The 15,971-nt window shown below is 39.2% G+C and overlaps 1 protein-coding gene across 1 annotated transcript in view; it reads right to left on the reverse strand.

Annotated features, from left to right (window-relative positions):
* LOC115083276 (transmembrane channel-like protein 2) overlaps positions 1-15,971 on the reverse strand; it is a 103,430-nt gene that overhangs the window by 15,370 nt on the left and 72,089 nt on the right. The window contains exons 13-14 of the mRNA XM_029587085.1: positions 14,367-14,495; positions 3,929-3,996 (exon numbers count right to left, since the gene is read on the reverse strand). Of these exons, the coding sequence (XP_029442945.1) occupies positions 3,929-3,996; positions 14,367-14,495 (197 nt within the window). The remainder of the gene's footprint in view (positions 1-3,928; positions 3,997-14,366; positions 14,496-15,971) is intronic.

The raw sequence follows: 15,971 nt of genomic DNA on the forward strand, positions 1-15,971 counted from the left end.
TTTAAAATAAATCCTCCACCCTCCCGAACCCCCCCAAAATGTTTTAAATTACCTGGGGTCCAGTGGAGGGGGTCCCGGCGCGATCTCCCGCTCTCTTGCCACGGCTGCGTTAAGAGAAATGGCGCCGGTGGCCCTTTGCCCTTACCATATGACAGGGCAAAGGTAGCGCCGGCGCCATTTTGGTTCCTGTGACCCGACGTCAGGAGTGCAGGAGATCGCACCCGGACCCCCGCTGGACCCCCAGGGACTTTTGGCCAGCTTGGGGGGGCCTCCTGACCCCCACAAGACTTGCCAAAAGTCCAGCAGGGGTCCGGGAGTGACCTTCTGCACTCGGGCCGTATTGCCAATATTCAAAATGGCGCCGGCGCTACCTTTGCCCTCACTATGTCGAGGGCTGGCCAAAAGTCCCTGGAGGTCCAGCGGGGGTCTGGGAGCGATCTCCTGCACTCGTGACGTCGGGTCACAGGAACCAAAATGGCGCCGGCGCTACCTTTGCCCTGTCATATGGACCCCAGGTAATTTAAAACATTTTGGGGGGGTTCGGGAGGATGGGGGATTTCTTTTAAAGGGTCGGGGTGGGTTTTAGGGTTGTTTTGGTGTGCCGGTTTTCCTGCCCTCCCCTGATTTACGATTTTTGACGATAAATCGGGGGAATTGTTATTGTATCGTGGTTCTAATGATTTTTGACGATTTAAAATATATCTGACGATTGTTTTAAATTGTCAAAAAACAATTCACATCCCTAGAACCTATCATGGGGATAGAAGGAATCAACAAAGGAGTTTGAAAGAGAGAGAAAAGGGGAAAATGGTTGAAAGTATCAGCAGAGGATTGAGAGGAAAGGATATTGGGATGAGATGCTTTAGCAGTGGGGCTTGGAAGTTTGCTGCAGGAAAGAAGAGAGGGGGCAAATCTGGGACATAAGATGGGATGGGAAGGGGCAGATTTTGGAGATGGGTGAAAGAAGGAGGGTGGAACTGGTAAATTAAAGGAAGGACAGGTTTGAGACATGTCAGGGGATGGGAGGAATGGGGTGGCTTAGGGAGATGTTAGTGGGTGCAGGGATTGGCAACATCAGGGGAAGGGAGAAAGGGACTAGACAATGTCAGTGGAGGATGAGACAGGCAAGGGAGGTGTCAGTACAAATGGGGAGTAGAGGGGAGGATGTCACTTTGAGTGAGCTGCATGTGGAAGGGAAAGTGAGTGAATATTAATATAAATGGGAGGAGTTGGCAGTGTCAGGGGGTAGAAGAGGAAAAGTCAATGCTGTCAGTATGAGCAGGTGGAAAGTGGACGCCAGTGGACAATGGACCGGGCAAAGGAGGGGTTGACAGTGTCAGTGAAGACATGGTGAGCGGGAGGGAAGGGGGATCAATGGAGTCAATGCAAAAAGGCGGAGCAATGGGAGGGAAGAGGTGTTAGCAGTATTAGTGAGTGTGGGAAAGAGATAGAAAGGACAATGGTTCAGATATCTCAGTGTGTGTATGTGTGGAAGGGAGAGGGTAGCTGGAAGTGAGGAGGGTTTGCTCAGTGGTGAAAAACAGATAAAGGTAAGTTTATATAATGATTCATGATTATGTCTTCAGAATCCTAAAATTGATACATGGCTTATACAAAATAACTTCATAATTGCATCAATTTTAATTAGTGAAGATTATCTGGAAAACCAAAGCTGTGGCCAGGCAATTTGAAACCTAGGGTCAAGTAAAAAAGTGTGCCCTCACTCTGTACATAACACATGCATGGCACTAAAGCTGGGAGCCCCTGTTAAAAGAATTGGGATTTTCAAAATTTAAAGCATAACGGGGTCCATATTCAGCCACTGTGCAGCTGTACTAGTTAGGCAGTTATATATACCTTAACTAGCTAAGCAGCAGGGTATAGTCAGTGATGTGTGCTGCTTTTCGTGCTTTGTTTATGGACTTGACCAATAGAAGCAATCCTTTGGTTTTTTTTCTTTATGTTTGTGTATCAGTACCCCAGACCGCTCATGTTGGTGGTCGTCTGAATCTAATTCCCCTTCCCCCCACTATCAATAGCATCAAGGCTTATTGGTTAAAGGTAATAATCCCATGCCTTCTGTTAAGGGAAATAACTGCCGCGCCGTACAGGTTACCCAAATTCTTATTAATATCCCAAACTGTATATGTCGAGGCCTTTGTTGGTTGCTATCTGAATCCAATTCCCCTTTTCCCCTGCTATCGAAACACAGAGCAATTTTGCAACTGCATCAAAAGCATCAAGGCTTATTGGTTAAGGGTAATAATCTCCATGCCTTCTGTTAAGGGTAGTAACTGCTGCAGTAGCAAGTTACCCCAAGCAACCTTTTCTTCAGTTCTGTCCTCTAGCCTTTAAGAATCCCATATTTATTTATTTATTTAACAGTTTTATATACCGAATTTCTTGTAACAGGTTACAAATCAAAACGGTTTACATAATAACAATAACAGTGCCTCAAATAGTGCAATTACATAAAACAGAGGATTACAGAATTAGGATCATGAAACTGTTGAAACAAACCAGGGTATATATATATCGAACTATGATACATGGCTGGTAGAGAATGGTTAGGTTAAGACCATGGTATTGGCAAAGGGCCTTGGGAATTGGGGCTAAAGTAGGACATATAGCATATAAAGTAGGACATATAGCATTTGACCATACCACTTTGAATTCTTTGACTCTTTTTGTCTTCACCACCACCTCTGGAAGGGCATTCCAGGCATCCAATACTCTCTCCATAAAGAAATATTTCCTGATATTAGTTCTGAGTCGTCCCTCCTGGAGCTTCATTTTGAGACCCCTAGTTCTATTGATTTCTTTCCAATGGAAAAGGTTTGAAGTTCATGCATCATTGAAACCTTTCAGGTATCTGAAGGTCTGTATTACCCCTGCACCTCCTCTCTTCTAGATATATATAGTTAGGTATTTCAGCCTCTCCCCATAAGTCTTCCGATATACTGACCCCACACCATTTTGGTTGCCCTTCTCTGGACCACCTTTGTCCTGTCTCTAACTTTTTTTGAGATATGATCTCCAGAACTGAACATAGTACTCCAGGTGAGGTTTCACCAAGGAACTATACAAGGGCATTATCACCTTCTTTTTCTTACCTGGTTATTCCTCTTTTATATGTAGTCTGAAACAACAAACCCTCCCTTCAAACCCATCCTAACCCAGCCAGCTCACTCCAAACTCCAAACCTGGGAACTTTTTGAGTTGGGGTCATGTTGAGATTGGATGTGTATTGCAAGAGGGGGTTCGGGCATCAACTTTCTCCCTTCCCCTCCCCTCCCACACAAACATATTCTCTCTGTATCTTCCCCCTGTAGGGATCACCCTAGCACACTCCTAAAGCCCTAGGCAAAGGCACACTGGGCTAGTGCAAGGAATCTCACTCTGTAGAGCACAATCCTCAGCTTCCTGCTTCAGTCCCTCCTCTACAAGGGAGCCTGCAGAGAACAGGAGACAAGGGGTGAAACAGAGGCTGGAGCAGACAGAGCAGAGAAGAGCCACTCTGCTTCTTAATCCAGCTCCTCCCCTCATATTTTTTAGGAAACAAGAGAGAGGTGAACTTGGACTGGATAGAACAGAACAGACTAGAGAAGAGATACTCTGCTCTCTAATCCAACCCCTCCTGTTATTTTTCCTCCACTGGGCTACAGGAACAACAGTGCCAGGGCATCATTTGGGCAGTGGCACTTATGGCCCAAGCCATATTGATCATACGGTGGCTATAGCTCTGTGGAAAACTCAAAGAAAACTAAACTAGTGGAAGAAGTGTAATACTTACATAAAAATGCGTGGACCATTAATGAAAAAAGTTACTATTGGTTCAGCTCTGACTAGTATTACGAGCAAACAATACTATTCTCTGAAAAATGTTGCCCATAATTATGTGGCTCAAAGGAATACTGTGTTTTCTTACCAGATCATTCCTTGATTGAAGACCAAACCCAGCACATTTCCACTGATATCAAATTCACCATAAGAGGGCTAATGGAAAGAAAGTGTGAAAGAAAGAAAAATAATAGTGGAGAATACATTAGTACATGTTCTTTGATCACATTTTACATTTTACTCATTTATTTGTTTTTTAACCTAAATTACAAAAATGGTAGAGAGTCAATCAATATAAGTTCAGATTTGGAAAACATCAGGCCTGCTGTTTTATTGATTTTCTTCATGTGACCCTTTATAGATTAAGTTTAGTATCTCATGTAATATGCTTGCTAGAATTGACAACCATTTATTATGAATGCTAGTGCTGGCCAGAAGTGAAAAGAACAGCATTTGGTTTTAGAAACAATTGTAAAGAAATTATTTTTTTTTAATAAAAACAATATATACTTCCAGTTTTGGCATAAATTCTATAATATATTTTCTGTTTTATTCACTAATCAACTTAGTTCCACCTCCATTTCGGTACCTTTTATTATACATTTCATTTTCTTTTGACATGTCCCTCAGAGCTTCTAACTAGCATTGTATGATATCTTTCCAGTTGAAGTAACAATAGTTTAACACCCTTTTTAAAATCTAGATTAGCATAAACATAGTTAAAATACATTATGAAGCAGTACCATGATTGCTAGCCACTTGGGCTCTTGGAGCTCCTGGTACCCCTGATCTATTTTCGTTCCCCTTCTAAAATTGTAGGCTTACCTTTATAAAAAAAAAAAGAAAAAGACAGATTGATGAATTTTCCCTCTGTGCTCTCTCCATCACCAGCTGGGACAGAGAAAGCACAATTCCAGCTGAGTTCTCGGGTGGTTCTGGGGTTACTGAGGTCCCTGGAGGAAGTCCTCTGGACTTGAAGATCTTCCTAAGTCCAGATTTGTGAATCCCTTCAGTACAACATTTTGTGGTGGGAGCCAGTTTTATGGTGGAGAACATGGTGACCAGTTTGGTGTCTGGCTTGACTGTGGTTAAAGGGAAGACACTGTTCTGCAGAATCCCTGAGAGAAGTGGGAATTAGAGCAATCAGAATAACTGGCGCTATTCAGGACATCCAGTAAGTCATATTCGAGAACTGTCTTGAATGCTACAGTATCAGATTGTGTGATAACTGCAGCAGTAATAGAAGCTAAAGGCCCTTTGTTACAGGAGTTGCAGCCATGAGTTCAGAAGACAGCATCATAGTAAATTCTCTTTGTGACATTGCTCTTCAGGAAATCTGCAAAGTTATTACCTATATGGACCAACTAGACAGGTTATTTTTGTAATTGACATCTCACTTTAAGTCACAGGAGGACTTGGTAAAAGGTACTGTTGGTCATATACGTGTCCTAGAGAGTGAAACTGGCCTTCTTCAAAACATAAAGTTATTTTCTAAAATCAGAAACTGTCCTCTTTAAAAAGATTAAGAGCTTTAAGCACTCTGTCAGAAGAAATAACCTTTGTCTAATGTTCCCTGTATTGTGATATTACCCTCCTAGTTATGTTTAAAAGGATATATTATGTGAGATTCTTAAAGTGTCTGTAGAGGCACCACCTCTGGTCTCAAATGTATTATTTACTATTTGACAAGTAGGTAGAGGACCAGAAGAGGCTGGAGGTGAGGCCCCTTGGCCCTAACTCAGTTCCTGGAGTCCTCTCAAGATGGGGCATTTAGATGGGGTGCTTGACGACTGTTGTATTTGTTTTCAAAACTAAGGATGGAATTCTTAGGTGTTTCTTCAGAAACTGGGATGATCCTATTTTGGGCCTTAAGGTACACATATTCCCAGACATTTGTAGGACTACACAGTTATGCCATAAAATCAAAATCTTTCTGCTGGTAGGTTCTTTCTCTTGGTGCAGAGAACTTGAAGTTTCTTTGTAAATGTGTGATGAAGTATGAAAGGAATAGCCCAGATTATTTAGATTTTTCTGATGGATAAAAGTGTTTTGTTTACACCTTCTGTTCCCTGATAATTAGCCTGCCTTCTGGGTTCTAGCTGGTTGGTTTGATTGTGTATATTACATCAATTAATTACATTCATTTCTATTTAAATTCTAATTCAACTTGGAACATGCTTTTGCTGTGAGAAGTTCTCTCTTTTCTTTGATTTGTTTGCAATTTACCTTTTCACCTCACTCCCATCATGCTTGAGGACTTGTGTTGGCTACCTGGGAATTAATGATTTATAGCTAGAGAGTAAAAGACCACTGCCTTTATTTCCTATTTTTTTTATTTCTGAAATGTAGCAACTTAATTTTCTTTGTGGAAGAGAATATTATACAGTGTTATTTTTGTATTGAAATTTAGAATTTTCAAAATAAAATAAAAATCGAGTTTGAGGAGATCTATATGATTATATTAGTATATTAAAAATAGGCATGCCATAGTAGCTAATATCTTTCAGTGACTCTGGACCTCTATTATCCATTAATAAGCAGCCTGCAAAGCGTCATTACTATGTAGAAAACACATTGCACACTATCTACAATTAACACTAAAAAAGCCAAACACTAATAGGATACTCCAGAATGCTGGGAGTGCGGAAGGTGTGCCTTTTGTCATCAGACAATAAAAGGCTATCAGTGGAAACATCCAGTTATGGGAAAAGAATTGGTGACTTTGAAAAGAAGAACAGATTGTAGTTCAGCTTAATTTGTATATTTAATTATGTGTCCTTCCAAAAGATATACATAGGATGCAGTAAACAGGCCGTTAGGGTGCAACTTATAGAGCACCGTAGCTGCATTAATGCAAGAAAATTTCGAGCACATTGCATTGGATGTACACATACTGTTGCTGAACTACGATGGATAGTATTGGAACAGGGTTCTTTTGGGGGATAGTATGGTGATCCATAAGCCGCTTAAAAATTTGCGGGAACAATTTTGGATCTTCACATTAAGCACAGTAAATCCTGGCAGACTTAATGAAGAGATAGGATGAATTATAATAATTTGAAGCCACTTTAAGAGATTTATGATGATGAACAATGTGGACTTGGTTTCATCCAATCAGTGAAGTGATAATGCTTTCCTTTTCAGAAAAAGATTTTTGGAAGGAGCAAAGATGGAGGCTTGAGGATCTATTACCATAAAACATGCCCCTTTTTCTATCGCATGTGATATTTAATGCATTTTGATAAATCCAGGCCTTATTCCTGTCCAAAAGCTAAGGATACATCCCAGATGCCTTTTATAGAGGCTGACTGTGCAAACCCAGGGGTGGCCAACTCCTAGAACCACTAACAGGCCAGGTTTTTAGGATATCCACAATGGAATTTCCCATAGGATAGCAGCCTGTTTGCTTGAAAGTTTGCTGTAGAAAAAAGAGCTCTGTAGCAAACTTTTAAATGAGATTTTGCTGCAGGAAAGCATGGACAAAAGAAAACTATACTTCATTGAGGTGTAGTTATCTTTTTTTGTGTGAACCAGTCCTCAAAGCCTTTTTTACATGCCAGTTTTCTACAGATTACTAACTAATGAGCTTCGTTTCATATTTGTGTATTGCAGCAGCAAATACTTTTTTTATTAAGATAAAATTTAGCTAATTATGCATGAAATTTTACTATGCACACAAGTCTAAAATACCTGAAAATTAACATGCAAATGATACTTTGCATGCAAAAAATTGCATAAAACCTTCCAAACTCAAGTTTCTGTGTATTTTTATGCCCAAAGTCCTGTTTGAAAATGTTTTCATAGTTTCCTACATCAGAATCATAAAGTTTGACTGCTTGTAAGATATCACTCACTATCCGGTACAGCCATTTAATTTAGTTTTTTTCAGTTTATATTTTGCTTTTCCTCCTTTGGAACAAACTACCTTCAAAAGCTAGATCTTGCAAGGATTATCTAGCATTTTGCAAAATTATAACGTCATGGCTGTTTAAGAGAGTCTTTGGCTAATAGAAGTTGTGGCTTATAAATCGCCTTAGGACTTGTGTTCTGGGATGTTTGTATAATGGGCAATGGTTCTCAACCCAATCCCTGGGATATACCTAGTCAGGTTTTCAGGATATCCACAATGAATAGTCATGAGAGAAATTTGCATTTTCTGCCTCTATTGTATTCAAATCTGTCTTATGCATTTTCATATGTATTAGGTGTATCCCAGGTATATAGGGAACTGAAACCGATCTGTCATTCTGTTGCTTTTCCTATATATTCTGAATTTATAGCTAAAACATTTATGTTTGAGGACTTGGTGTACTTTTCGGTTTAGAGTAATGAACATAATGTTATTTTTGCTAAGTTTAGCTTATTTTATATTTAGAATGATAGCTGTGATAATATTAATGGTATTATTCTGAATTTTTCAATTTTCTTGTGAATTGTAATATGCAACTAAATGCAGTGGGGTTTTTTTTTTTGTTTTTTGTTTTTTTTTCTGGGAGCATTTTTACAATCCAGCAAGCCATAAAATTCTAAATAAATAAATACATTTCACTGAAAAACAATAGCTTTTTCATCTTCCTTCTTAGTACTCCTCATTCTTGGGTAGAGAGTGAGAGAGAGAGAGAGAGACCTAGCTTGATGTTACCCAGGTAGAGAGTCCATCAAGCTAGGTTGAGAGAACATTGCACAAATCTCATCTTTGAGAGAGTTTCCTCACTCTGAAGGTCATCAAATCTTCATAAGAGACCACTGTTCTGTTCATACATCTCACTTTGAATGTCAAAGTGGCCCCTAACCCCCAACACTAATACTTAAACCTCACCTCGAGTTACTAGGTGGGCCTCCCATAGGGATATAAATACCTATCTAGGGAAAGGCTATTATGGCCTCTCTCCCACTCTCAAGACACCATGCAATAGGACTTTGCAAACTAGTAAGCCCACCTCTAACTCCTCCTCTTTTTCAGATTTGCATCACACCATACAATATGGTGTTATCTCATGCATTAACAGTGCTTTTCACATGTGAACACACCTTAGCACATTTTGATAAATGAGGAGGATAGGTAGTACAATGAAGTTTATTTAAAGTGGGAGTAATGTGATGGTGAATTCTTCCTATGAGCTTGTCTTCCTTGCAGATGGCAAGGTGATTGCCTCTGAGATAAATCAGAATGAGCTGTGGCAGGAATGCAGTTTTCCTCTCTGATATTAAAGTTGGTATCAATTGATCTCATTTCACATCGCTTAATCTCAACCAATGTATATCTACTTTTTTGTGACTAATTCTACATGATCTTACCATTTTCTGTCTGGAGCTTAGGCTTGCTTCTAGGCCCTACACATGAAAGAGTGGCTGCAGATCCAAACTATCTTCCTCTGGCCATCTGTGTTCTTCTTGGGCTCAGATTTCTACTCTCAGGCAGTACACCACCGCCACCACCAACCCACTGAACCAATCTAGTTGCTGTCTGAGGAACCGAAGGCTGCTAATTCCAACCCAATTTCCCCCATGGCCTTTTGTGTCACTAGGTCATGCTTTTGAATCTTATCACTTTTTTGCAACAGGGATGGTAACTTTCAAACCAGTGCACATGCGGATGTTGACCCATGCCCAGGGATGTGCGCATATGCATGCATGTTAAATAAAAATCTGGCTGCTTGGAAATGTGCACCAAATTTTAAGTGGGCATCTGCATGCGCGTGCAAATCCTTCTTCTACCATGTAAGTCAGGGGATTTTAAAAGGGGCATGTGCCAATACCATTCCCAGTTTTACCAGTTCGTCCCCAGTTCATCCAATTAAGAAAGAGGTCCTTCAAACTCCCCTAGTTTAATAGCCTTCACTCCCTCCAGTTAGCCCTGCCCTTAAAACCCTGCAGATCTTCCTAGTTTTTTGTATTTTAAACTTACACCTCCTCCATAGCAGAAGTAAATGTATGAGGCAGGGGACCTCAGAGTGCAGTGGGGTGTATAGGTATTTACAATGCACATTTCTGGTTCACATCCTGAAAGACCTGTGCCTTGCCCAGACTGTGGCCACGCCCCACCCCTTTTTGAAAAATTTTGAGATGTGCGCACTGTGGAAGATATACACGTACCCGGGCAGCCTTAAAAACCTGCTCAATGCGCACGAGCCCAACTTATTCGTACATCCTCTAATAAATGAATGCACTGGGCTTTTATAATTCACCTTTGTGGATCTTCTCCTGTATTCATCTCACGATCTCTTAAAGTTCCTTATGGTTTTAGCTTCCATCTTCCACAGTGACAGGGCATTACATGCATCTAGCACGCTGTTCAGGAAAAAATATTTCTTTATATGGTTCCTAAGTCTACCCACTTCAAACTTTATATCAGGTCCTGTATGTACTTACAGATCTTTCTTTCCATTTAATTTAATTTAATTTAATATAAATGCAATTTCTGATTTATATTCTGCCTGTCATGAGTGGTCAGCCAGTTCAGAGCAGATTACATTCAGGCACTGTATATGTTTTCCCCCATCTCCAGAGGTTTTACAATCTAAAGGGATCATTTACTAAACCATGGTGTTTTTCTAGAGGGAAAAATACCACGGGATTCTCTAAACTTTGGTACTCATACTGATGCTTAGTAAATCTGGTGGCATTGTTCCTGGTGTTAAAGTATCACCAGGAACAATATAGTAGCTTAAGTGCACTAAATATATTCTGTTTGAGGGTGGCCCCACAGCCTGGACCTGCAGACTTCTTAAAGGACCTGAGTGACCTGATTATGTCACCCCCAGTGGCTTTAAAATGTCTGGACATCTTGAAATACCCCCCCCCCCGCCATGCTATTCGGCAGGCCAGAGGTCACAATATTAAAAAAAAGAATAAAATTGTTCCATTCTTGACCCTACCATGTCTCTCTCATACCCCGCCCCCTTTTGTAAAATAAATTACCCATGGACATCCTACCTGCCCTCTACACTAGCCTACATACCAATCCCTTACTTTTATTGCCCTGGTAATCTAGTGGATCTTGAAACACACCCTAGGGCTCCATTCTTGGCATCATCATTTTCAAAATGGAACCGGTTGGTCATACACAGTCTTTAGCCCCAGCAAGTGATAGGGGCAAAAGTATAAAATTGACTGGCCGATGCCATTTCGAAAATGGTGATACTGGGCAGGGAGTTCTATGGGGCACTCTGGGCCCCATTAGACTACCAAGGCATTGAAGGTAAGGGAAGGGAGTTTGGAGGAGTGGGCTAGGGTGGGGAGTGAGTAGGATATCTGGGTCTAATTTTATGACTAAAGGGGGTGGGGTTTTGGAGGGAAGGGGCATGGCCTATAACTAGACAGTTTATTGTGACCATTTGGGTTATTTCAAGGGGGTAGGGGGACAGAGATCTTGTCAGAACCTAAGAGATCTTTTATCTATTTGGGGAGATTATGGTAATTATTACATGCATAACATTTCAAAAATTCACCCTTTAGAGCATAAGTCCTCTAAGGACAGGGAAATGGCTTTTTACCTGAATGTTATCTACTCTGAAGTAGCTGACAAGTTACAAAAGGAAGAATATAAATCTATCTATCTAAATATCTATCTATCTATATATATTTAAAAAAAATTGGGGCCTTGTCAAATACAATTTATAATCTGAGCTGTTTTTGTAATATCTATATTTCTCAAATCTTAAGGCATAGTGGAAAATCCAAAGCATTTTCTATTTTGTTCCATCTTTGTTTGGTTGCAAGGCTCTTGGCCTAATTCAAATTTGTGGCCTATATTGCACCTACAGTGCACAAACCTTGAGCACATAGGCCCCCTTAGTGAATAATTCTGTACATCGATAGCTTCCCCATACACATACTGCGTTGTAGTATATTAATTAAAATATATGTACAGTAAGAAAAACTGATCTGCATTGTTGAATATAAATGAATCATAATTGGTGATTATCATACCACAGATTTTGAATATAAGCTATAATGTCATGCTACAAGGAAAGGAGCCAAACAATAGCTTCAGCAGAAAAAAAAACACATTTTTGTATAGCTTCAGATATGCTTTTGAAAATCTTCAGCATTTTAAATCATGTACCAGGAATTCTCATGAAGCATAGCTCAGTGCCCATACCACCATATCACATCTCTTCCTTGGGGTACTACAAACATACTGATTATAAAAGTATCGAATTCAAGAAAGCATGGGAAACACAGAGCAGCCTTTGTTGACAATAAATCCACAGCTTGGTTCCACTCCGTGGTATTGCAACACAGAGGAAAATTATATAGGACTAGATTGGCCTTCTAGTATTTATATGCCATTATAGTCCATCATGTGAACTCAAATTTATGTATCTTTCAAGGCACCACACTTCAGAGAGTGCACAGCACTCTCTGACTCAGTGTAACATCTGGAAACCAGATTCTGCTATGGAGGGACAGGGTAACCTGTAACACCCAAGGGGATCACACTCAGATAATAAAATAAAGCAGTCCATGCACCAAGTATTATGTGCCAAAGAAAATTAATTTTATTGAAGATAAGAAAAAACACAGTCCAGCAGTATAATATGCAATGAGTAGGGAAAAAAACCCAGCTTTCCTGAAACATCTTGAGTAGTTGGGCAGGATTCAGGGGACCTATCCTAGCGCTCCCAAAAGGTGTCTTCTCTTGTAGAAGTAGGAAAACCCTCTTCTCCCACTCAAAGAGAGAAGAAAGGATGATGCTTTTGTTTTATGATTTTACAAATTTGTTGTATATGATGAGTTGTATTTTTACAGTTTTATGATGTTAATAAGGAATTTTAGGTTTTCCATTTTATGTATGTTTTAGATTAAAATTATGATTATTTTTAGGTTAAATGTGATATATTTTACTCTGTTGTGAACCGTTACGATGGACCCCTTAGTGATGGTATATAAAACCTAATAAATAAATAAAATAGTACTCTATCTGGTTGGACATCCAATTTATTGGACAAACTCCTTTATCCCTTCGAAATTGGGATAAGATAGCCTTCTAAGTCGGATGAAAAAGACTCCCCTTATGAAATTCATTCTAACCTTCAAATGGAAAAGAGAGGAAAACTACCCTCTGAGAAGCACAGCCCCCTTGGCTGCCACTCCTGCTCCCTGGAAGAGACCTTTTCCAACTCCAAACACCAACTCCAATTCCCCCTGGTGACTCATTGCGTTGTCTAAACAATCACCTTAAACTGATTTACCCTTAAGAGGATGGACCCTTGCTATCACTCAAATTAACCACTAATCTCCTGGAACCTCCCACTGCTAGAAATGTCCCTCTGTAAAAAACAATATGGCAAAATTGGCCTTCTATCTATCTCTCTCTCTATCTTTCTCTCTCTCTTCTTCTCTCTCTCTTCCTCTCTATCTCTCTATCTCTCTGTCTCTATCTCTGTCTCTATCTATCTGTCTCTCTCTCTCTCTCTCACTATATATACTAGTAATATAAAACAAAGCATGTCCTGATTTAACCATTGCTTGAAGACCCACTGAGTGAGATTATCTGACTGGACAATGAGGAATTGGCTCATGCACAAGTAATAGAAAAATGATTCTGATTACTGATGATAGGGGAAATTCTGTCACATTTCATGATGGAAAGGGTTCATTTATTTTGGGATCATCAATCATGAATGTGTGATAAAGTACATGATTTGGGGGATTTCTTTGAATAGGAGAATAATCTAGATGGTTACACTTAAATCATGGAGAACACGTCAGTAAGTAAAAAGTTCATGCAGTCATCTCTTTTAAACTAAACTGCTGTAATTAAGGCTTCTTTTTTTGTAATGGTGTTTAGCAGCTGCAGCCACTAAAGCCTATAGCACATAACCTCATCTAAAAAATTAAAGTGCAAATATATTTCCAGCCTTTCCCTGGTAAAATAATTTAAGGTCTTATATTAGATATTTGAAACCCTTCTGGATTTATGAAATATTATTGTGCATGTATATAGTTCCTTTTGTCATGTTAGGTATCAATGTGGCTTGTTTTATTGCTGCATTGTATCATATTTCTTGTTTTTATATTCAATGCCTTTTGTTTGTTTAATGAATTTTACTCTGTTTCTGGATTGTCTGGGTTTATATTATTGGGGTGTTATTGATCTCTTGGAAAGTAAAGCAATGCTCGTACATACATGCATACATACATTAATTAGACTGTCCCTAGATGGCTGGGGAATTGCCTCCTATCTGCTCCCTCTTCTTAAGGTATGCTGAAAAGAATCTGGTGTTAAGCTATTATTTTCCCTTGCTGCTCTTTCTCAGTTGCAGAACCTCACTCTTTTCTAGAGGTTATGGATCAGCACCTTTCTGACAGCCTTCCAGGTTCTTCTGGAAACAATTTTTATGCAAAAAGAATGGCTTTATAATTTTTCAGCTTTGTGCACATTTTTTTTTACTTGTATAGATTTTTTTTTTAAATAAATACAATAAAACAATAAACGATCACATTCAGAATAATACATGAACAAATATTTTTCCAGCTGGAAGTACATAAAAAAAACCCCAAAAACAACCCAGACTTACAAATCCAGCCTCCAGGTCCCAGCACCAACAGTAATTCATAAACCTGACAAAGCAAGCTCGAAGAAAATCGCCAACAAGTATCGTTACATATGTCACTAATATATCAGAAACGGTTAGCCGTACAAATTCCTGCAATGAAGCACAAGAGACAGATCAAAGGAAATGCTGCAGCAACATTTTCAAACATGGTTACATGTAATGGTCATTGAATAGATCGGGTATTCCCAAACCTGTCAGGTGGCCAGGATATCCACAACGAATATGCATGAGAGAAAACTACATAAATTGGAAACCTGTATTTGCAAATTTATCCCATGCATATTCGTTGTGGATATCCTGAAAATCCATCTAGGGATCACTAGGACAGGTTGGGAAGCACTGGAATAAAATATTTGTATGGAAAAAATGCATGGTTTCACCTATCAAATATATTGCTGAGTCAGACAACCTAAAATCAAATTGTTCATCTTTATTTCTTTCCTCTAAACATAATGTAAATCCTATTGCACATTTCTATAGGCAAGGCATGATATCTTGATGCAGTGAGATAGTATTTCTCAATGTGTTCCCAGTTTTTTAATTTATTTCCTGCTAAGAATTAGATCAGTAATAAGATTTTAAAATCTACTATGGGGCAAATCTGTACAAGATAGATAGGGTTGGTTAAAACAATATATGTACATATAAAGGTGAATTTTCAAAGAGTTGCGCAAGCATAAATTAACAGATGCATGAGCAAATAGCACATATTCATACAAATGCTATTTTATGAACCTCAAACATACATGTTCAAGTAATGGTGCTTGAATAAATGTGCTTGTTCACAAAAGGGGCGGGCCAGGGATGTTCAGGGGCGGGGCCAACATTAAGGCATATTATAAATTGCTATTTTGTAACCCGTGAAAGCGACGTATATACATATGTTACCTGCGTATATTTACATCTGCAAATTATCTGGTGTAAGGGAGAATAAAATTCATTATAGCCAAATACTGATTGAGTGAAGGGTCAGGGTAAACTAGTGGGAGTTGAGGCTGAAGAACCAGGGGGGTCTTGATGACCAAGAGAAAGACTGGGCAAACTGGTGTACTAATGGTAAAACTGGCAATTTCTTTCACACATGCATGCTATAATATTTTATAATTTACATGCATAAAAGCAAACAAGTGCTAAGGAAAATATTCGAGTTAAGTTTTCATGTGTAAGTGATTAAAATTAGGAGCACAAATACTCATGTATAGGAGATTGCACCACTTATCTGAATAAATTTTGTCATCTAGCCTAAGTCACAAAAACTGTTTCTTATCTAGCTAAATAATATGTGTTAAAATGCTACTTATCTAGCTATGTATCTTTTAGATATGTGAGCATGTTGATGGGTAGATTTAAGCATATTTTAGATAGTATGCACAAATTTGCATGCACAATATAAAATACATGAGCATGAGCACGTGTGCCCCTATACATGTGCATATGGGCGTGCATGCACATGTTTTAAAGTTATCCCCTTAGGAGGTAATTTTGAAATGAGTTATGCATATAAATGTAGCTTATATCAGAGTAATTTGCAAATGCCAGTCCGGGAAAACTACCTCCAGAGTACTT

This window comes from Rhinatrema bivittatum, chromosome 2 (genome assembly GCF_901001135.1).
Source record: "Rhinatrema bivittatum chromosome 2, aRhiBiv1.1, whole genome shotgun sequence".
Lineage (NCBI taxonomy): Eukaryota > Metazoa > Chordata > Amphibia > Gymnophiona > Rhinatrematidae > Rhinatrema > Rhinatrema bivittatum.